This window comes from Gobio gobio, assembly GCF_949357685.1.
Source record: "Gobio gobio genome assembly, chromosome: 13".
NCBI lineage: Eukaryota > Metazoa > Chordata > Actinopteri > Cypriniformes > Gobionidae > Gobio > Gobio gobio.
This window is the reverse complement of record NC_137106.1, coordinates 9,311,201-9,336,129: the sequence shown is the minus strand read 5'-3', so window position 1 is coordinate 9,336,129 and position 24,929 is coordinate 9,311,201. Positions and strand designations below refer to the sequence as shown.

At 39.9% G+C, this 24,929-nt stretch overlaps 1 protein-coding gene across 1 annotated transcript in view; it reads left to right on the top strand.

Moving 5' to 3' along the window:
• alk (ALK receptor tyrosine kinase) overlaps positions 1 to 24,929 on the top strand; it is a gene marked incomplete at both ends in the record, with an annotated part of 709,791 nt that overhangs the window by 307,024 nt on the left and 377,838 nt on the right. The window contains one exon of the mRNA XM_079833880.1: positions 5,126 to 5,272. Within this exon, the coding sequence (XP_079690006.1) occupies positions 5,126 to 5,272 (147 nt within the window). The remainder of the gene's footprint in view (positions 1 to 5,125; positions 5,273 to 24,929) is intronic.

The following is a 24,929-nucleotide window of genomic DNA, read 5'->3' as shown; positions in this document are numbered from 1 at the left end:
TTGCCTGGCTCTAACTGCAGCTGACTTCAGTTGTTGTTTGTTCTTGGGTCTTTCTGCATTTAGTTTTGCCTTCATCAAGTGAAATGCATGCTCGGTCGGGTTGAGATCAGGTGATTGACATGGCCACTGCAGAATTTTCAATTTTGTTTCCTTAAAAAACTCCTGGGTTGCTTTTGCAGTGTGTTTTGGATCATTGTCCATCTGTACCGTGAAGCGCCGTCCAATCAACTTTGCTGCATTTTGGCTTAATCTAGGCAGACAGTATATTCCTATGCACTTCAGAATTCATCCAGCTGCTTCTGTCTTCAGTCGCATCATCAATAAACACCAGTGATCCAGTGCCACTGGAAGCCATCACACCATGATTTACAGGTGACGTTGTGTGCTTTGGATCATGAGCTGTTCCAAGCCTTATCAAAACCCCATACTCTCAAGGGCTGTAAATTCTAAACCCTTCATCCAATTTGGATATAAATGCCCTCAAATTAAACCTAAGAGCGTGCACTTTCAACCATAGCTTGAATATGTTTAGGTAAATACAGGAAAAAAAAGAAAAAAATGTGTTCCTGTGTATTTGAATACACACTTATTCATGTATATACTTTACATTTATTTATATAATTTATATTATATATAATTATTTGATATATAAATATAACCTTTCTTAAATGTATACATGCATGCATGTGTGTGTGTATTTATATGTACATCATAATTATACACCGTGCACACCATATATATAATATGTAAACGCAAACTTTTATTTTGTATGCGTTTAATCACGATTAATCGTTTGACAGCACTAATACATAAAACTGTTTTCAGTGGTGTATAAAGACCTTATATAATGAACCGTTATGTTTTTATTACCTTTTAGAATGAGCCATTTCTATCTACATACACCACGGGTCCCCGTACAATGAAGTCATTTTGTGCTGCCATGTTTCTACAGTAGCCCAAAATGGAAAATCTGCTCCACAGAGTGCTAGTCACTCTCTGGGGCTGTCGTGGCCTAATGGTTAGAGAGTCGGACTTGTAACCCGAAGGTTGCGGTAACAAATCTCAAATCTCTGGTCTGTCAGGAATTGTGGTGGAGGGAGTGAATAACCAGCGCTCTCCTCCACCCTCAATACCACGACTGAGGTTGAGACTCTTGAGCAAGGCACCAAACCCACAAACTGCTCCCCGGGCGCCGCAGCAATATGGCTGCCCACTACTCTGGGTGTGTTTTCACGGTGTGTGTGTGTGTGTGTGTGTGTGTGTGTGTGTGTGTTCACTTCTGTGTATGATGGGTTAAATGCAGAGCACAAATTCCAAGTATGGGTCACCATAATGAATCTGGAAATAAAGCAAAATAACTGAGAGAAATAAGAATTATGCTGCGTCCCAATTTGCATACTATCCGTACTAAATAGTATTCGAAAATAGAATTAGTATGTCCCAAATCGTAGTATGTTGAAAAAAGTATTCCAAAGATACCCGAATGGTCTACTATTGCTGGTCATAATTAGAAGTGCAGATCGACGCACACTCTAACAGCTGATATTGCCCACAACCCATTGCGAGTTGGACGAGGATTCGATTAGAACTACAAACGTGGATTAAAAAGTGTTAAAAAACTACAAACATGACGGATGTGCGAGTCCGACGGTTCAGTGGAGAGGGTTAGATAAAGGGGTTTGAGTGAGCAATTATCAATATTTAACCTGACGAAAAGATATTTATTCAATGTTATCCACATTATATTTCACCTGCAGCAGCATTGTGAACACTTGTAATGAGACATTTTGTCATTAACTTTTAAGTGCATCATTATATTTAAACTGCAAACACATGAGGAGAGTCTCTGCATTAAAGACCCACAAATGGCAGATCAACGTGCTACTACATTTCTCTCCGATACGGTAGTTCAAATCCTCCACATTCAGATTAATTTCCTGTGACGATGATTGATATGGCAGTTTAAACGGTGACGGGATGCACATAACGAAGCGACAGAGTCTGTTATAGATGACTAAGTAGTATGTCCCAAAGCTTGCATACTCTTCTGCTACACACTCAAAAGTATGTACTTTTTCTTCACAAAAGAGTGCATTCTTTTAGGTCGTAGTATACAGGTGCATGTCAATAAATTAGAATGTTGTGGAAAAGTTCATTTATTTCAGTAATTCAACTTAAAAGGTGAACCTAATATATATTATATAGACATTTCAAGCCCCAAAATATATTTCAAGCCTTTGTTATAATTTGAATGATTATGGCTTACAGCTTATGAAAACCCCAAATTCAAAATCTCTGAAAATTACAATATTGCATGAAATCAATAAAAAAAAGGATTTTAAATACAGATATGTCAGCCCTCTGAAAAGTATAATCATGCATATGTAGAGGAGAGCGGGGCACAACCTAACACTTTTTGACTTTCTCAGTTTGTGTAAATCCACTTGGGGTTCAGAGTATTTATTTTTTTTCCCACATTAATTGCACACATGTCTAGTACAATTATGTGGTTGTGTTTCATTAATATAGTGTATACTTTTTTTCTTGATTTACCCTGAAAGAATGGAAGTGAAATGTGACAACATGGGGTGGGGCACAATGTAACATGACCGAATGACAGCTTAAAATGTTATGATATAATCAAAAACATATCCAAGACAAACTAAAATATTTTGTCAACAAAATACAATTATTAACTTTTTAAAATAAAAAATTGCATTTTTTTAATCATCAAAAATATATTCATTTTTGAGTTTGACAACAAACACATCGCTAAATACAGCTAAACAGCATAGTTCAAAACATAATAATAATTAATAATTTCTGAACATTGACTCTGTCATTATTCACCCTTTTCTCATGGTTTCTCAAAAGAATTCCTAAAAGTGTAGAATATAATGGCATATTTCTAATAGGGGCTCATTGTAACGCAGTGTTACAACACACCCCACCTGCACAACTGGGATTTAAATCGCTGCTCGTGTCTTCTGCTGGTTAGATCAGCATTAAAGAACGATCTCAACTGTTAAATAACAGATATGAGATTAAAATAATATCGGATTTGTCTTATTTTAAATAAACACAAAAAACAGAGATGAAAACTAAACTTAAGTGAGAAATTTACTTTTGCTATGGTTGAATAAATATTCAGTAATATCTTAGAGATCTTTTTAATTTTGGCGCTATTTTTTTTTTCTCTAAATCATGTTGATATGGCAACTAGTAAATACACTAAGTTTCGTCGTTCTGGCATGTGTGGAAAGGGTTAAAACGTGTGTTACAACTAACCCTGCGTTAGGATGTGCCCCGCGCTCCCCTACTCAATACTTGGTTTGGACCCCTTTTGCATGAATTACAGCCTCAATGTGGCGTGGCATGGATGCTATCAGCCTGTGACACTGCTGAGGTGTTATGGAAGACCAGAATGCTTCAATAGCGGCCTTCAGCTCTTCTCCATTGTTCAGTCTCATCTTTCTTTTGGCAATAGAGAATCTATGGGGCGAGTTTGCTGGCCAATCAAGCACAGTAATCCCATGGTCATTGAACCAGGTTTTGGTACTTGGCAGTGTGGGCAGGTGCCAATTCCTGCTGGAAAAGGAAGTCAGCATCTCCATGAAGCTTGTCTGCTGAAGGAAGCATGAAGTGCTCTAAAATGTCATGGTAGATGGCTGCGTTGACTCTGGACTTAAAAAAGCACAGTGGACCAACACCAGCCGGTGGCATGGCTCCCCAAACCAACACAGACTGTAGAAACTTCACACTGGACTTCAAGCATCTTGGACTGTGTGCCTCTCCATTCTTCCTCCTGACTCTGGGGCCTTGGTTTCCAAATGAGATGCAAAATTTGCTCTCATCAGAAGAGAGGGCTGGACCACTGAGCAACAGCCCAGTTATTTTTTTCTTTAGCCCAGGTAAGACGCTTCTGACCACATTTGAAGCCCATGTCCAGGATCCGTCTCTGTGTGTGTGGTGGCTCTTGATGCAGTAACTCCAGCCTCTGTCCACTCCTTGTGAAGCTCCCCCACACATTTGAATGGCCTTTTCCCAACAATCCTCTCCAGGCTGCGGTCATCCCTGCTGCTTGTGCACCTTTTTCTTCCACACTTTTCCCTTCCACTTAACTTTCTATTAATGTGCTTTGATACAGCACTTTGAGAACATCCAACTTCTTTTGCAATTCGCTTTTGAGGCTTTCCCTCCTTGTGGATGGTGTCAATTATGGTTTTCTGCACAACTGTCAGGTCAGCAGTCTTCCCCATGATTGTGAATTGTACAGAACCAGACTGAGAGACCATTTAAAGGCTCAGGTTTTGGATTAATTAGCTGATTAGAGTGTGACACTTTGAGCCTACAATACTGAACCTTTTCACAATATTCAAATTTTCTGAGATTTTGAATTTGGTTTTCATAAGCTGTAAGCCATAATCAAAATTATAACAAATAAAAGCTTGAAATATCTCACTTTGCATGCAATGAGTCTATATAATATATTAGTTTCACCTTTTAAGTTGAATTACTGAAATAAATTAACTTTTCGACGACGTTCTAATTTATTGAGAAGCACCTGTAAGTAGGTGAATTGGGATGCAGCATTAGTCTACAGATGCCATATCCGTTATTAATAGCACAAAATACAGCATTAATTTGCTCTCAAAGGGAGTCATTAAAAGACCACCACCTGCCTGACATTAACCAGCGTGGTTGAACGACACATTTGCGACAATGCGGTTGGAAACGCTCCCCTGATCAAGTTTGGAGACCAATATACTAGAAGGTTAATGAGTTTGAAAAAAATTGTTTTTAAAGGCAGATTCATTTTTAAACATCTATAGCAGAGGTCTCTTGCTCCTGCAAAAAAAAAAAAAAGGTCCAATCTGCTTCAGCCCACCTGCCTGTGTTTTTTTTTTTTTTTTTAAATAATCATGAAGAGCTTGACTAGCTGGTTCAGATGTGTTTCATTAGGGTTGGAGCTCAACTCTACAGTACACAGGAATAAGACTGAAGGCCTCTAAAAGTGACCAAAAACATCCCAAACAACATCTAAAAATGCTGTTCTGTTAAATAATGAACATCTTTGCAAATGCAACTGGTAGTAATATATTTATCCCTCTCTCCTTTTTTTCAGATTGCACTTCAAAGGGAAAGTCATGTGATCGTAGGCATGCTGGATATTATCCTGAGTTCGCCTGGAGTTTAACATCAGCGGAGGACTCCTGGGCGAAAGACCAGACAATGGCAAAGACAAAAGCAAGCTCCCAGGGGTGGGAAGAAGGTAAAGAGCTTCCATTTTACACTGTAAAACGTGTTTTCTCAACGATGTGCTTCACGTGGTAAGAATGGTAAATGGTTTTATCAAAGTAAAAAATATAAAAATAAGACAGAATCAACCTGACTGCATTTGGTTGCAACAACTGGTAACACTTTAGTTTAGGGTCCAATTCTCGCTATTAACTAATTGCTTGTTATAAAGCACATATTAATGCCTTTTTGTGCATGATCTTATTCTAAATCCCTTAATCCTAGCCAATATCTCAACTTAACTATTAATAAGTAGTAAGTAGGAGATTATTGAGGCAAAAGTTGTAGTGAATATGTGTTGCTCAACAACTCAATTTAATTTCAGGGGTCTTGTTAGGTAGAAATATTTCCATATGGTAATGACTGAAAAATGTTATTTTTATAGTGTAGTAAAGCGACTTTAATATAGATCTGGAGAAAGGTGGTGGCTCTCAGTTAGAGGTATTTTTAATTTGCAGACACACTTGGTAAAATAAAGTTAAAAAAGGCTTTCATTAAGTCTCTCACATCCACCTAAAGGTAATTAAAAAATGTATCTACTTCACAAACGTTGAACCATTCAAATTTAACTTAATATACCAAACAGAACGAAGAACTTTACCATGTATAGTACAGTAAAATCCATAATTTCATCTTTTCTCAGGGAGCAAAAGTGAGTTGAAATAAGGCAGAATGGGAATATGTATAAGTGCCAGAATGAAAGAGAAATTGAAGGGGAAATAAGTGGGGTGCAAGAGTTAAGGAAGCCTCATTAGAGAGTCAGGTTGCGGAGAAGGTTGGGCAATTACGAACTCTTCAGGCGCACCTCTTGCACTTGAAAGACAAATGCAGCAGCTCCACATGCTGTTCAATCACTGACTGCGTGGCTCCATGCGTTCTCTTGTTCTTTTCACACATACAACCGCTCAGCAGGAATCCAACACATTATAGAATGATCATGATCATGCTTTGCAAAATGAAAAAGAAACTTCAATGTAGATCGACCAAAGGGGAGTCTCTTTTTGTAAACAAAACACTCTTGGATATTATTCTGCAATTTAAAGGAGACACAACAGGTTTTACAGCAGTGGTCATCTCAAGCACTTCTCTGGCTGCTTTGTTTATTCCTTTTTGACGTTTCCTGGGGCAATTTTTGAATTTGTAACAAGCATGGGATTTGACGTTCGCAAAAAAGAAAGTCTTGAATTTGGGTCTGTTGCTTGCAAATGTATGGATTCTAAAGATGTGGATTGCAGAGCATTGCTTTTGTGAATTTATATAGCTTTTTTGGCATATTTTACGGTTTTATTGTCAATCACAATGCAGGACTATACGGAGAAAAATGCCTTTTGTGTCCCACAGCAAAAAAGTATTTCATGATAAACAATGATTAAACAATTACAGAAATGCTATTCATTTTTGGAGTGTAGTTTTGTGTAACATTATGTAATCTTTTGAAACAAGTTTGCAGCAGAAGTCATATAGCAGAGTTTCCTGGTTTTAGGCTTGTTCGACTTCACCCAGCGATTCACTCACTCACTCACTCACTCACTCACTCACTCACTCACTCACTCACTCACTCACTCACTCACTCACTCACTCACTCACTCACTCACTCACTCACTCACTCACTCACTCACTCACTCACTCACTCGGATATGTGATGTATGGTTACTCTCCATGGGCATAATGGTTTTTCTAATGTACAAACGGTATAATCTATCCCCCTACACTAACCCTACCCCTAAACCTACCAATCACAGAAAACTTTTGGCATTTTTTGAATTTCAAAAAACACCATTTAGTATGTTTTAGCATGAGGACACCGATGTCGTCATAAACCATGTTTATGTTGTAATACCCATGTCATTATACACATTTGTGTCCTCATAAACCATATACATGAACATACACACACTAACAGCAGGCCCTGACAGGAGGAGGACAGAGTAAAGGTACACAGGACCTACTATTTCCACACTTTTATTAGCCCCGGGTCCAGTGGACCCGAACATCCTGAGTGTAATATAAATGTGAAGGGGGGGGGTGTACAGTGTGTGGTTATTGAAAATGTGTTCTGATATATATTCCTCACAGAAAATAAGCCAAGGCCAATGAGTCTCAGTTTGAAAAAAATATTAATCGTATAATTTTTCTTTTGATAAAAAATGAAAACGGGTCCAACAGACCCGAACACCATACAAGGGTTAATACAACGTGTGTTTGTACAATAATAAAGTTCAACATGTAAGCCTACACTATAAATGAAATAACATCGAGACTACATAAAAGGAGGTTGTACTGTAATAAAAAACAGATTTGTGCGCATTAGATGAGCTGAAGGTTCTAGAATAAACACAAAACACACGTGATCGCTGTCATGCGGAGAATCTGGCCAGTCGTGGAACAGCTGTGTCGTCAGAGTTTGTGCAGCCGCTCTGGAGAAACTGCACCGGCTGTATTAGCCGGCTGCTCTCGAATCGCTCTCGCTGCACTTTGTTGACATGCGTCACTGTCACGTGGCATCGGCGCTGCCTCAAGTCGGACAAAATTTCTAACGGGCATGCACTGCTTCAAGTCAGCCGCCGATCGGTCTGCGCATCGCTGGGTGAAGTCGAACAAGCCTCTTGTTATTGGTTGCTTTAGTCATGTGTTCTCAGTTCAGTTCTGTCATTGGTTCATTTTTTGTTGATTGCTCACAGGTGTGTCTTGTTTAGTCATTAGTCTTTGTGTATTTAAGCCCTCGTGTTTGCCTTGTTCCCTTGTCAAGTATTGTTTCCATGTAACCACTGTTGGTGAGCCTGTTCATAGTCAAGTCTGTTCATGAGTCAAGTCGTTGTTTCTGTTTGCTCAATTTGGATTATTGGATTTCTGTTTGCACATTTTGAATTCAATAAACTGCACTTGGGTTCATCAAACTTGCCACCAGAGGACTATGTTACAATAAGTAGAGGAGTTAACTGCGTTTAATAAATCTGACAGAAAACGCAATGTCGTTCATATGACAATTGAAATCAATAGAATCAAAAAATATTAATGCCACGATTTGTACACATTTGTACGTCTGTAAAGTTGTTCATAAGTAAATAATTTGTTTGTATTGAAATTTAGTTTGTTTCAACCAAATTCAGAATTGAAAAGAACATAGTTCTCTTGCATGCATGCAAATCCATGTGTTTTTTAGTTAGTTTGACTGTAAGTCAATGTTTAAGTTTAAAAGGGCCCAACGTTTTTGATTTAATAAACAATTTAATCAAAATGAGTAAGAGAAGAGGTCATTTATTTATGCTACCATGTTCTTCACGAAGACAAAAGGCTGTAAAGATTTTCTGAGATAAACAGCCTTGCTGTACCAGCAGGAAAAGCGTGGATGCACTTGGTTGGAAAGGAAATGAAAACATACAGGCCAAATCATTCCTGCCCTCTTTCAGGCAATGGACTTCCAGTGAATGATTACGCTCACCTCCTCTCCATATGTCCTCAGGCATATGGCTTTATATGTGCAGGGAAATAGAGGATGAAAGGTTTGATGAATGCAGAGAGTGAAATGCCAGGGCTATTTACCTTTCTATTGGCTGGTGCCCTTACATTCTTTGGAGACTTGTTGTAGTGCGTGGCTGTCACCGGGGAAGGTTGAGCAGTTTGGGAAGGAAGTGGGTTTTTGGGAGGTCAGTGTAATGAGGCGAACTAAGGTCACTTCAGGAAGTCAGTTGTATTTGGAGGTTAAGTGCATAGATTTTTCATCATACTCAGATTCTAGTCAGAATATGAGTCTGCTCCTGCTCCATTGGGCTGTGAATTTGAGGTGCGTTTCAACCGAACTAGGAAAGAAAATGCCTCTGCACTCAATTGGATAGACCTACAACCAATCAGAGCGATGGAGTAAGTGACGTATGTTGAGCAATGCCTAGTTTTCAACAGAACTCAACTGCATGCACGCTGGAAGTAGAAGAAGATGAGTGTAAACAATTTTTGCCGGTGTTGTAAAAAGAATTCAAGGATACATGGAGTACTTACCAACACATCATAATTTTTGAGAGAAATATTAAAGGTAAATGCATATACGAACAAATTCTCCGTTTGGTAAACAAATTCAACCTAAGCGCTCTTTGGTGACGTGAATGATTACGTTTACTGTTGATCATCTGTCCATCCTCGTATAAAGCCCGCTCTGACAATTTGATTGGTCCAAACAGCTCTGGTTCCAGCATAGTTGCTCCACAACGGATCAAGTCAAGTTCGGCTGGTATCCAGGCTAACTGATTTTATTTCTTTGGTTTTCTTTTTGCATGATATGCATTTTGAATGGAACAGAATGAGATGCACTTTTTTTTTTTTTTGGACTATTTAATACATTTTTAAAATCTTTTTTCTTCTGTACTGGACGTTCCCTTTTCTGTATTAGAAGACAAAATATTATAATGATGATGATAATTTTGTCTCTATTTTTTTTCTGTTATGTTTGTGGCCATAAAATATAGCAAATATAACCTTCACCCATTTTTCTCAAATGACGGATGATATAATTTATTTACCGCCAACATATAAAGGGACACTTTACCACTGGCTAAAGGGACTTTCAATATAACTTGGCTGCCTATACAGTTGTAAGGGTGGTTTCCAAACAACAGTTGAGGCTGCAGAATTGTCAAATCAGTAGAGAAACGTTATCAGCATTATGGTATAAAACTCTACATTTCTTGTGTATTACCACCCACTGCTACTTCTACCAACGATGGAAATGAGCACAGTTAGAATAGAAAAATATGTGGGAGACAATGGGAGACGGGCAGATATCGACAGAACTCAAAGTTGGTCAGTATCTATCGAAAGTGATCCAAGGGAGGAACAGCGGTGAACCGACGACAAGGAGCAAGAGAGCGAGAAATAAATAGACAGTACTCAAAACAAACACTTAGCCATCAAACAGAAAAAAGGTACATCATAACACACACACACCCATAAAAGCCTTTGCATTCATTAACATCACCATACATAATTATACATACATTTGTAAATTGCCATTTGCAGTCAACATCACAAATACAATTATTTATACCCCACTTCAATTTTACTTTATCAAACCCTCATAAATCAGTAGCACATCTGTTTGTCCCATACCACCTAATTTGCTTTTACGAGACAGCCAAACCACTATCATTGCTCGTCCGAAAATTATATTAGGTATATAGGTGATAAATCTCCTTCCTACTACACTTATATATAGGTCCATAAATAAACAGTTCAGGCATAAAAAACTGATATCTGATATCTGGCACCTATCCTGATATCTGGCACCACCCACTAAGAAGGTCAAAAAGAGGCATTAATCTACCACAATTAACAAACAGATGAAAAATGGTCTCCTGTTGTTCACAGAAAGGACATCTCATCCCTAGTGGTTCAAAATGTGCTCTGTATCTGTTTGTAGCTATGATACCATGTACCATTGGTAACTTGCCATTGCAGGTCTTCTGACCAGAGAGCGAAGAGAGAAGCTTTAGAAAAGAGAAGAAAGAAAATGTATAGAGCTATAGAAGGGAAAGAGTGAAAGAAAAGGCCCCAAGAAAAGAGCCGTTAAAAATAGACCCAGAGCAACAGTTACAATCAAACCAAATATGGGACATTCAAACTGGCCAATCAGCAGATTACAGCTTCACCCATCGTACTAAAGGTCTGAGAGTTAGCAGACTCCCGATGTACACACATCTTGATTACTATCGGCACCTCTTGTGCCTTAGGGATTCCAAATGGCCATTGGAAGGAAGGCAAAAGTCTTTTTTAATATTCAACCTTACACAGTAGATTATTTTTCGCTGTTACCTGACTAGAGAAAACAGAGACAGACTTGCTTCAGTAGGACATACTTCTTAGCAAACGTTTCATCATAGTGGTGTCAACTTGTATTGTTCCTGGGTGCAAGAATCCAAAGATTAAACGTTTAGCGAGAGTGAGTTACTTTCAGTTTCCAGTGAAGGATCCATAGAAGATATATTAAAGAATGTTGGTAACAAAACAGTTGATGGTGACCATTGACTTCCATAGTATATGTTTCTACTATGACTACCGTCAAATGTATTTATTTATTTACCTTTTATTTTACCAGGATGTCTCATTGAGATTAAAATCTATTTTACAAGAGAGACCTGGCCAAGGTAGCAGCCATATAGTTAGACAAAATGTTAAAATACAACAAATACAAAATAAAAAGACATATTAGAACATGGTATTCTCTCAACAAAAACAATCACAAGCCTTCGTTACCACTGTCTTTATGATGACTTTAAATTCACCAATAGACACCAATTTCTCTGGTTTTCAATATTTTTGCAAATTATGGGTCCATGGTCCATGATAGGAAAATGCAGTTTTCCCCCGTTCTGTAAAAACTGTAGGTACAGTTAAAAGCAAACACTTTGAAGAGCGCAGCTGATAGCTGCCAGAACGAACACAAAGAATTGTCAATTGGTAACTAGCACTCTTCAAAATATCATCTTTTGTGTTCAATATAAGCAACTCACACAGATTTGGTACAACATGAGGATGAGAATGCTGACAGAAAATGATTAAATGGTGACAGTTCATTTTTAAATGAACTATCCCTTTAACACAGGGTCCTGAAGGATTCTGTGGATGTATACAATCTTTCACAAAACTGGCACAGATTCATGTGGAGTTGACATTCACTCCATTAGCATGCTTAACACCATTAATGATTGCAATATAGAGCTCATTATTTCATTATTTGAATAGCAAACTAGAGCGGTCAAAGCCCGGGATGATCACAGGACATTAATTCCACAGCAGCTTTAGGAGTCTATGGACTCTGGGGACTTTTCGTACCGCATGCCCAGAGAACAGGTGGTGGAGAGCGGAACTGGTACAGATCACTGCTGAGATAAGACAATTTGCATAGATCCTCACCAGAAGCAAACATTGCCTCAAAGCTAGGTTAAATTCCAGCCTGGCAAAGTGTGTCAGTAGAATCACCCAAAAAAAAAAAAGTACATTCACCAAATGGCTTTTACTAATATTCAACTGCTCTAGGGTAGGTTTTGCGCTGAGTAGCTGTGTGAAAAGTCACCTATGTTTGACACAAAGTCACCCTGTATTTCTTGCTCCAAAATAAAGCACTTCACAGCGTATTAGTTTTAGATTTAATAACTTAAAGGGTTAGTTCACCCAAAAAAGAAAATCCTGTAATGAATTACTCACCCTCATGTTGTTCCAAACCCGTAAGACCTTTGTTGATCTCCGGAACACACATGAAGATATTTTTGATGAAATCCGAGAGCTCTCTGACCTCTCCATAGACAGCAATGTAATTAACACTTTCAAGGCCCAGAAAGGTAGTAAAGACATCGTTAAAATAGTCCATGTTACTCCAGTGGTTCAGCCTAAATTTAATGAAGCGACGAGAATACTTTTTAAGCGCAAAAACAAACAAAAATAATGACTTTATTCAATAATTTCGTCTGGTCACGTGTGGTTTGTGTGGAACATGTCATCGGTTCGGTCGAGTGTCGCTTCGGGTTCGAAGATCTCGCCACCTTGTCGTTGTGTTGGTGTTTCAGAGAAGTGTCAGGAGTAGTAGAAGTTTGAGTGTCAGAGTTAGTTGTGTCATTGTTGTTATTGTGGTTCATATGTGCTAGGGCTGTATATTATTACATTACATACTGTTATACTATACTACATTATTACTATTAGGTTTTCTCTAATAGAGTTTTCCTCTATTAGTAGGTGTCCTTTGGCATCTGCTGGATAGCACTGTTTATCACAGTATAAATGAATAATGAATTAACAATGTGTCTGTGTGCAAGTAAAGTCAGACAGAGAAAGATACTTCTTTTATTTTATACCCAGGCAATGGACAAATGTCTGCTCCGGTCATTGGCTCAGGATTAATGGATTTGTCTGCTATTTCTTTGCACAGTAGCTAGGTGTCACTAGTGAGCAGTGATGAATAAAGCTTCAGGTAATGGACCATTTGGTGAAGCAATGGGCTTCGAGGTCTCAGTGGTTCAGGAAGCCTCATGTTGCCATCACTAGTGAGCAGGGATGAAGCTGAGTGAGAATCCAAGTGCAGCATGAAAAATTTAATAACAAATAATTTCAAAAGTAAATACAAGAACAAGGGTATCCAAAACCAGTTAGGAGGGTAACACCAGGAACACACACAGGAGCACATTGACCGACAAACAGACAAAAAGGTATATACACTCACCTAAAGGATTATTAGGAACACCATACTAATACTGTTTGACCCCTTTCGCCTTCAGAACTGCCTTAATTCTACGTGCCATTGATTCAACAAGGTGCTGAAAGCATTCTTTAGAAATGTTGGCCCATATTGATAGGATCGCATCTTGCAGTTGATGGAGATTTGTGGGATGCACATCCAGGGGACGAAGCTCCCGTTCCACCACATCCCAAAGATGCTCTATTGGGTTGAGATCTGGTGACTGTGGGGGCCATTTTAGTACAGTGAACTCAGTCATGTTCAAGAAACCAATTTGAAATGATTGGAGCTTTGTGACATGGTGCATTATCCTGCTGGAAGTAGCCATCAGAGGATGGGTAGATGGTGGTCATAAAGGGATGGACATGGTCAGAAACAATGCTCAGGTAGGCCGTGACATTTAAACGATGCCCAATTGGCACTAAGGGGCCTCAAGTGTGCCAAGAAAACATCCCCCACACCATTACACCACCACCACCACCAGGCTGCACAGTGGTAACAAGGCATGATGGATCCATGTTCTCATTCTGTTTACGCCAAATTCTGACTCTACCATCTGAATGTCTCAACAGAAATCGAGACTCATCAGACCAGGCAACATTTTTCCAGTCTTCAACTGTCCAATTTTGGTGAGCTCGTGCAAATTGTAGCCTCTTTTTCCTATTTGTAGGGGAGATGAGTGGTACCCGGTGGGGTCTTCTGCTGCTGTAGCCCATCCGCCTCAAGGTTGTGTGTGTTGCTTCACAAATGCTTTGACTGAAATAACCACTCGTTACAACCGAGGTATGCAGCAAAGTTGCTCTTCTATCAGCTTGAATCAGTCGGCCCATTCTCCTCTGACCTCTAGCATCAACAAGGCATTTTCGCCCACAGGACTGCCGCATACTGGATGTTTTTCCCTTTTCACACCATTCTTTGTAAACCCTAGAAATGGTTGTGCGTGAAAATCCCAGTAACTGAGCAGATTGTGAAATACTCAGACCGGCCCGTCTGGCACCAACAACCATGCCACGCTCAAAATTGCTTATCACCTTTCTTTCCCATTCTGACATTCAGTTTGGAGTTCAGGAGATTGTCTTGACCAGGACCACACAATTGCATTAATGAGAAATTGAACAGGTGTTCCTAATAATCCTTTAGGTGAGTGTATACACAAAGTGAAACAAAGATAACATAACAAGGGGGAGTGGCTAATAGGCAACCCCTGGGGAAAACTAATCATGAGGAAAAACTACAAAGGACTACAACACATGGCTCAAGACAGGCATTTCAGCGATTTCTCGAATTTCATCAAAAATATCTTCATTTGTGTTCCGAAGATGAACGAAGGTCTTATGGGATTGGAACGACATGAGGGTGAGTAATTAATGACAGAATTTTAATTTTTTGGGTGAACTATCCCTTTAAGACTTTTAACAATAACAATTGTTTTGCTTGTATATTAATTATACATTATCAATATTTTATAATTTGTCAGTAAAACTTTGATTGTAAGCATTGGAAGATCTGTAAACCTATTGGTTTAATAATAATTAATTAATATTAATGGTGGACAATTAATAATACACTTTTACTTTATATATTTTTTCATGTAAATACAATATAAATAAGCTTCCAAATGAATGTTTAAAAGTTTCCTTTTTTTTTTGTTGCTTATTAATATATAAATTATAAACTATTTAACCTGCATCACCTGCATTGATTTATAAAGAATGATCTGCTGATATTTGGGAAAGAAGCGATAAATAATGTTAATAGCATGAGCTGTGGAACCACTGAACCTGAAATAAACTTGGATTGGATTTATTTGGTTCTGTCAACTCAAAAACTATTATTTTTGTTAAGATGCCCAAACAAATGGGATGCCATCAAACTACAGCTGACTTGTTAGCTTATACCTAATATCTTGCTTATTTTTTTCCCTTGCCCAGCTTTGTGTGATAATGTTACATCCGTCATCTTTAAAAAGTTCTTTAAAACCAGGGGGCTATTGGCTAAGGTATTCTCTGCTACAACATTTTTGAAAGTAAGGCTGACATGGCTTCATTACTTCTTAGCATGCGTCTTCGGTTTGCAAGGATTGTTGCACTTGCATATTCTCTGCCTAGAAATGCTCACATAGAGATTACAGCGGATATGATTGAACATTGATTTTCAGTCATGCATGCAGAGTCCAGACAACATCACCTAGCTAAGGAAAATAGGAGTTGAACCCTCTACTGCCACGCTGGTTCGATTGATTTGTTTGCACAGGCTGAAGTGCTTTGAAGCAGACTGCCGCTCTTTGTGATTCCAGGGATGCCCAACAATGTAGGGTTGAAGTGTGTTGGTCTCTGAGTATGCACCATGTTTTTTAATGGAGTCCATGAAGAACCGGAGCCCTGGGATTGACGGCTTAGACACATTTGCATGGATAGAATTAATGGTTGTTTGCCTGCTTTAGGGATATTTCAAGCTGGCCAAAAAACAAATGGTAAACAGAGCGTTGTATTCTATCCATAATACATAACCATAAAATGTACACTTGGTTGAAAACATCTAATTTTGTTTTGACAAGAGAAACCAGCACCATATATTTTCCAGGTACAGCATGATATTACTAGTTGTGCCACAAAGATGATGATATCTGACCTCTGGACCTATTGTCCCCATCAACAGCCCGACCTTAACTCAGCCAAGAACGACATGAACATCATGGCTTTTCCCTTTCATGCGCCCTGGATTTTCTGCTTAATCAACCTCGGATAGTGAAACTCAGTTTGTGTGGCGAGAACTGTTGACATTGGTTGGATCGAGGGATGCATCAGAACAAAACACAGAGCATCTGCGGACGCTTGTCACTTTGGTGTCCCAGAAGGATGTGTGATCTCCAGATTTGTGTTTTGAAGGGGTGGTAAAACACATTCTTTTGAAGGCTTGACTGTGTTTGTGGGGTGCACTGTAACATGTGTTCATGCTTCGTTTAAAAAAAAATTGCCTTATTTTTCATATATTTGACCTTTATTCTACACTGCTCTGTCCCTCCTTGTAAAACGGTCTGATGCTTTCCGGGTTGTATGAAGCCAGTCCCTCAAAAATACGCGATGGGCTCTGATTGGTTAGCTGGCCCAGTGTGTTGTGATTCGCTAACCGCCTAGTGCACGTTTGTCGGAAACGTCACGCCCCTTACCTTTATCGGAGGCTGTGCTTTGGTCAGTATTAGAAACAACGGCGTCAATAAAACCATATGAGCCCGAATCAGACCCAGAACATTTGAGTGAAGATGATCGAGCAGAACCTGTTCAGTCCTCAAGAGTAAAGACTGCGGATCTATAATGATCGCTACTGAATGGCACTAACTTTTGTATTTTTAGAACGATTATAGCCAAATATCTGTCGCAAGAACTAACCCAAAACGAACACTAAGCACTGGCTTTACTAGTAAGTTAGCCAGATCACACACAGAACCATGTTTAGCATGCCTGTAGATAAACAATACATAAAAGCTCTAATCAAAGAATCACTAATGCCAGGTTCGCTGTTGAGATTTTAGCGTTAGTGTTTGTAACGTTAGGTGTTCGTCGGATAACGTTAAGTATGAATGAGCATTTAACAGACTGGTTTGCAGAACAGCGTTGTCATCTGTTTACTTCCTTGCTACAATGTACAACCTATTACAGGAAAACACATCGATGAAAAATAAATCAGACTTACAGGTTGTGGCCCGTAAACGGCTTCTGTTTGTAAATCCAGCTTTCAGGACAGACGTTGTGCATATCCTGTATTGAACTCGCGAAGTTTGTGGAAGTTTGTGTTGTCCTCCGTGAAATGTGCCGCGCGCGCGTCATGCATCCACGCACTGGCAGTGTTTTTTTCATGCAGCTGACGTTGTGCAAATCCGGCATTGAAATCGCGAAGACGGTGGATGTTTTCCTCCGTACGATGTGCTGCAGGGAGCCCCGCGCGCGCCTGTTCCCCGCTGTCTCATACACAACTGCATATAACATGCTGTATGTTAAACGCTCTGCAAGGCACCCCCGTCCCAAGGAAGGCTGAACAGAGCAAGTACCCCAGCCCTGCAATCCGGATGAATATAACAGCGTTTCCTTGGCATCGCGGCAACAACACTCCAGCCTAACTATACCACAACAGCGCCGCGATACAAAATGGCCTCACCCCCCCTTATTTAATATTCTCGGAGGAGGGGTTTATGTAAATATTGAGCCTGTTGATGTCACCAACCCTGGAGGAATGTCTGTAGTCGCCTAGCGGCCGTTTGCTGTAGTCCTTAGAAACTGATTTCTTTAAAAGCAAATATCTCCCTTTGCTTTAAACTTTGAACGTTGTAACTATGCAGATGTTTATGCTCAAGCAGCAACATTACACGCTAGCTAAAGTTAGAATAGTGAAATCGTGGTTTACCACCCCTTTAATATTTCCCTCATCATGACAATAAACAGATTTTTAAAAGGGGGGTGAAATGCTGTTTCATGCATAGTGAGTTTTTCACACTGTTACAGACTTGGATTCCGATGCTAAACATGGACAAAGTAAAATAAAAGAAAAAAGTTGGACGTTTGATGGCGTACTTCTGTGCCAAAAATACTCCTTCCGGTTTCTTATAAGTTTTGGAAAGTTTGGGCCAAAGTAGAGTCAACAAGGGCGGAATCTCCTTGTACGGGCCGTACGGGCTCTTCTCCCGGAAGGACGCGCACATAGAGCAAGAGAGCAAATGCACGCCCATTAACGGGCTGTGCTAGGCTTTTGGGAAGCCGGCTGCGCTCCAGTCTCAGGACTTCACAAAATCAACAATATCACTAAAGATGTGTGTTTTTTGTTGTTAGGGCAAGACAACCCTGCACAGCTTCCCAAAGAACCCAGTGTTAAGGGAACATTGGATGGATTTTGTTTTTCTGGAGCAGCAACGGAGTTGTTCATGTGTTTTTGTTTGTTCCCTGAATTTCAGCGATGATGGTTTATGAACAAGCCCCAGTTCATTTCCGGAATTGTAGCTCGTCTAATGCTGAAAGATGGAGCGGTTCCAGCGATTTAAGGTTCACGGCCGTGACTCGTGTGGGAAGCAGGCGATGAGTAAAACTGCTTCAATGTCTTTGTGTTGTTAGCTATCGACTCGTTCGTTCAAATGCACTACTATTCCATTGTTTTCTATGTAAACATGCACTAGTCTAACGTGCAAAACCGTTCCGCTTGGCCAAAATATGTCATAAACCAAGTTATGGCCTCATAAACCACGAGTAAACGCACACAAATGTTGCAAAACTCCCTCATGACAAGCCTCTAAGCAAGTATATAAGTTACAGTTACAGTACATACCATAGAGACATCCTGCTGTAGTCGTCGTTGCTGCTTCTCCTGTTCAATTTCAGTCTCTAGATCAGATTCTCAAATCAAAATCAAATCAAATCCCTTTATTTGTCACTCTACATATGCACAAGTGCAACAGTAGGTGAAATTCTTAGGTGCAGTTCCGAGCAACATGGTAGTCATGACATGACATGTACAACATTTAAAGCAGCATCAGATTACACTGATGCGCCCACAATTACTCACAGCACAGTAAACTCTACAATAAACAATAAATAATTTACACAATGTGAGTGTAGTTCTCACAGCTTTAAACAATATACACATACTTACAATATACATATACTTTAAACAATATACACTAAACATACACTAAACAATATACATTACGCTATAATAGTAATAATAATATACAATGTACAGTATAAAATATTATTCACAGATTGAAAAATTGAAATCCAAAGTGCAATAGATGCTGTATGATAAATAAATGTGTATATAATGTGTGTTTATCTACAGTGGGTTGTGCTGAGTGATATTCTGTCCAGTGTGTGTTATGATCCTGATGGGTCAAGAGTTAAGGAGTCTGATTGTTTGTGGGAAGAAGCTGTTCTGGAGTCGGCTGGTGCGTGATCTGATGCTGCGGTACCGTCTGCCTGATGGCATCAGTGAGAGCAGCCCATGGTTCGGGTGGCTAGAGTCTCTGATGATCCTCTGAGCTCTCTTCACACACCGCCTGACATAAATGTCCTGGAGGGAGGGAAGCTCACCTCCGATGATGCAGCTGGCCGTGCGCACTACCCTTTGCAGGGCTTTGCGGCTGCGGGCGGTACTGTTGCCGTACCAGGTGGTGATGCAGCCAGTCAGCAGGCTCTCTATGGTGCAGGTGTAGAACCGTGTGAGGATGTGGCGGCTCATTCCAAACCTCCTCAGCCGTCGCAGGAAGAAAAGGCGCTGATGAGCCTTCTTCACAACGGCCTCGGTGTGGACGGACCATGAGAGTTCCTCTGTGATGTGGACACCGAGGAACTTGAAGCTGCTGACTCTCTCCACCGGTGCTCCATCGATGGTGATGGGGCGGTGTTCTCTCTCATTCCTCCTGAAGTCGACCACCAGCTCCTTGGTCTTGCTGACGTTGAGGGAGAGGTTGTGCTCCTGACACCATCGTGTCAGAGTGTGCACCTCCTCTCTGTAGGCCGTTTCATCATTGTCAGTGATGAGACCTACCACCGTCGTATCGTCAGCAAACTTGATGATGGTGTTGGAGCTGTGGGTTGCCACACAGTCATGTGTGTACAAAGAGTACAGGAGTGGGCTGAGAACACAGCCCTGAGGGGCTCCAGTGTTGAGAGTCAGTGGTGAGGAGATGTTACTGCCCATTCTGACCACCTGGCGTCTGTTTGACAGGAAGTCCAGGATCCAGCTGCATAACAAGCTGTTTAAGCCGAGAGCCCGGAGTTTAATGTCAAGTATGGAGGGCACAATGGTGTTGAATGCTGAGCTGTAGTCTACAAACAGCATTCTCACATATGTGTTCCTCTTTTCCAGGTGGGAGAGAGCAGTGTGAATTGTTGATGAAATGGCATCATCAGTGGAGCGGTTTTTGCGGTATGCAAACTGCAGTGGGTCCAGTGAGGGGGGGAGAACAGAGCAGATGTGGTTTCTGACTAGTCTCTCAAAGCATTTGCTGATGATGGGGGTCAGAGCAACAGGACGCCAGTCGTTTAAGCAGGTGGTTTTTGCTTGCTTCGGTACAGGAACAATGGTGGACGTTTTGAAGCATGTGGGGACCACAGACAGGGAGAGGGACAGGTTAAAAATGTCCGTGAAAACTCCAGCCAGTTGGCGCGCGCACGCTCTGATGACGCGGCCGGGAATCCCGTCTGGACCTGCAGCTTTTCGGACGTTCACCCGCCGGAAGGATCGGGTAACATCCGCTTCAGATACGGAGAGTGCACTAACCTCTGTATCTTCAGCCGCGAGCTCTCTCTCCGTGAGGGCGGTGTTATTTCCCTCAAAGCGAGCATATCCATTCTGGATCATATGTATGGCTAAATATGATTGATCTTCATCGTTTTTTTAGGATAACGTTTTTTTTCCACGTTTAAGGATGTTGCAGCTTTCAGGCACTCTCAATGCAACAGCTGCACGCTTGTGATTCTTTAGCCTCGCCCACACGAATCCGCCTCCAGCCGCTCTGTTTTTTTTTTTTTTCTGGAAAGACTCGGTACAGCCTATCTTTCTTTTATAAATATAATAAAACTGAAGACTTTTCGGAGATATGAAGGATAAAATACTACTCTAAAGGCACTCAAGACTGACATGAGATTGACTGAAACTGAGTTTTCAATCATTTGATACACTTATTGTAGACATACATGTCTTTACATTGTACTTACATTTTGAAAAGTACCTGCTTGTAATTACATCTATAATTATTTTCTGTAGTTACATTTATAATTACATTGTTGACCCTTTCCTTACTCACCCATCCCACCACACATGTCCCCAACTTTCCCCGTATCCCACCTCAATATCAGCAAAAGTGTTTTGCAATGCAATATGAAAATAATAAGTACACTGTACTTATTTTTTTTATGTAAGTACATTGTAGTTGAGGCCACCTAATATAAAGTGGGACCATAGTTTTATACTTGAATAAAATGGCATGGTATGTGCACATCTAAAATCCTTGGCTTGGGACAGTGTACCCTCGGTCACTCTGGCTGCATTTACACTGCAGGTCTTGATGCCCAATTCTAATTTATTGACTATATCCATTGATTATTTATGCATGCATTTGATCATTTATCATCAAAATGAAAAAAAAAGAAGTCTCATGTCACAATAATATTGATATAAATATATATATATATATATATATATATATATATATGTATATGATACGTTTTGATGATAAATGATAACATGCATGCATAAACAATCAACGGAGACTGATACATGTAACGGAGACTGATACATGTAATTTGAAACACAAAAGAACATCAGAACACAAAAGAACCCAGACCATTCTCTGTAAATTCTTATGCCCACCTCCAGAAGGAGGGGCCCAACACAGCCCTAATTAAAAGCCCTAATTGACACGCATAATTTTTTCTCAAATCCGAAGGCAAGTGATTTATAAACGGAGACCATAAATTCTGAAAGCTCTGTGCGTTACCCCTAGACACAGCAGTCAGTCTCTCATCGGGCAAAACGGCAAAGATCTCTCTGTACCACTGAGTGACAGAGGGGGGAGTATCATTAATCCATCTAATAAGGATGCATTTCCTTGCCACAAGTAGCAGTTTATCTAACTGTTTGTAACCTATTGCATCCAGTATCAGTGTCGTTGCCTGTCTTTTGGATGGGAGCCCCAAAAGAAAAAGACCAGGATTCTTTTTCAATTTTATCTGAAGAAGTATGCCAATTTCGCAAGCAATAAAACTACAGGATCTAGAGATGCACTCACACCTCCAAAAACAGTCAAAGTATGTCCCTAACTGTATGTGGCACTTAACACACAGGCCAGATATAGTATGATCAATTTTATTCATTATAACAGGCGTCACATGTAATCTATGCAATATCTTATATTGGGTCTCTCTGAGCCGGTTACAAGTAAAAGTGGACCTCACACATTTAATGGCCTCCTGCCAGTCATCGTCTATATATATTCACTGCATAGATCTTCCTCCCATTTGCAAACCACTGTGTTCAAAAGTCCTGAGGCATTAGAGTATATAAAAGAATAAAACCGAGATATAAAATGAGAAGCATTAGTAGCTAACATATTTTAAAAGTGACCCATATCCGATATCAATAAAAATGGCGTGATATGCAATAGACGCAGATGGAATGATAATACAAGCTTTTGCTTTTCGCACCATCTTTAACGGTCAGCAAAACATTGGTTTTCAGCATGACTCCACTGGGTTGAGCCTTCATCCCCCGTTGCGCCATTGAAAAGAGTCATGTGATCCTGTCGCACGTACAACTCGCATTGACAGGGGAATATCTGATCTTTATGCTTGCATGACAGACACAAATGCACACATCCAATTCAAATCAGATGTATTTCCACATATGAATGAGGCCTGAAATCGATCTGCGAATATCAAAAGCATGTGCTTATCCGATCATGGGATGAGAATCTGAATTGGGTCACCTGGACCATGTAATGTAAATACAGCCTTAGAAGCCCTTGAGGGCCCCAGCCATATCTCTGCTTCAGAACATCATAGAGACCAAAGAGGGAATTTTTCTCATAGGTTAGTGTACAGAGGCTCTGCATGACCCTTTGGGGTCCCTAGGGGCGCCTGCAATATCCTGGCACCAGAATACCATAGAGGGATGGGAATAGGCTCTATTACATTTTGGCAGTGTTCACAACAAAGGTATGCACTTTTACAGTTCTTGGAATCTTTACCTTATTTTTGAACCTTTGTGAAAAAAAGTAAAAAAATAAAATAAAAAATAAATAAAAAACTGGTAGATATGTTTGATTTAAATTTCCAGAATGTAATATTGACAGCTAGTGGTTGAAATACTGGGTACTGAAGAGGGTTGTTTCCCCCGCCCTTCCTCAGACTCGACGCTCATGTGGGTCGCCAGGTGGAGGAGAGTGCTGGTTATTCACTCCCCCCACCGCCAATTCCTGCCGGACCTGAGACTCGAACCTGCAACCTTCGGGTCCAACTCTCTAAGCATTGGGCCACAACTGCCCACCCACGACTGCTTTAGTACAGTCAAAAATTACATACAGCCCCTTTAACTTAAACAGTACTGACAACCACCTTTTAAAACACAGGTGTTAAGGAAAAAGATACTCATTCGACAAGCCGAGGTAAATACTAAAATATAAACTATGCGCAGTGTCACACAAATACAAAATTCGCATGGTAACACATGACACAAAATAATATAATAAACATTCAACAACATAAGGTATACTATAAAATCCTAATGCATTGTACATAACTGACGAGGAAAAAAAAACTTAAGAAATAGTCATTTAAATAAAAAACATAAAATGTGAGCTGTCACACATAATTCTGGGAATATCAATTTAGCTTTTTGTCCTCCTTACTGTAAATTACTTATAAGATGACTTGTTCACTTTAACTTCCCAAATATGTACATTTTGATCAAGTGTCCCATTACTGTATAGTTACCATAAACCAATTAACAAATTTTTTTTACCTTAGCATTTTTATAGTATAATTCTGCCATGTTTGGTTGCGAATATAATTATTTCTCATGCATGCATAGTTAATTGTAAACTTTTATTTGGTGGTTGAGCTTTTTTTCAATTTAACATCTTTAGTTTGTTTCCATGTGTCTGTTTTTAATCTGACACACTGTCAAGTTAAATTGTACTGTGTACATAATGAAATAACAAGAAAAGAAAAGAGGAAAAATAGGGGAGTTTGCACAACAATTTTTTTTTTAAAACAAATCAATCTGTTGCCCCCACATGTCTCTTCGCCCACACCAAAAATATAAATCATAATTTCCAGTCAAATCTGAATATTTTATGCATTGAATAGCAGTGCACAGTTCGACTACAGTTCTGCTTCAGCTTTAGAAATTGTCACTTCTAATAGGTTTCTGCTGCTAGCATCTTATATTGCATTCCAGAGAAGTCTTAGTGGCAGCGGCCCATGTCAAACAAGCGGCTAATTGAAGTTCCCACTAAACACATTTATTTATTCAGTTTATTCAGTAATTTCCTCACGTGGGGGATTAGAATGCAGTGCCCAGAGATCTGGCTCCCTCTGCTGAACCTAATCAACCTCTTCACCTGTGGAGACCTAAGAATGCTGTTGACAGCTGGAACACATGACCTTTACAGTCTACTCCCTCAGTATGGGTCTGGCACATCATATCTAACACAAGCTTTTCTATAATGAATAGTTCCCCCTCATGTTCTTCCAAATTCACATTTAACTGTTGAGCCCCAAAGGAGAAGTTTTGAAAAATCTCAATGCAGTTATTCTCCATATAACCGTTAAAAGGCTCCAAAACACAAAGCATGATGTGTGGTGAACAAAAAGACCATCTTCCTCTCCACTGCAGCTCTTAAATCAATTGGCATGGCAGGTTTGAA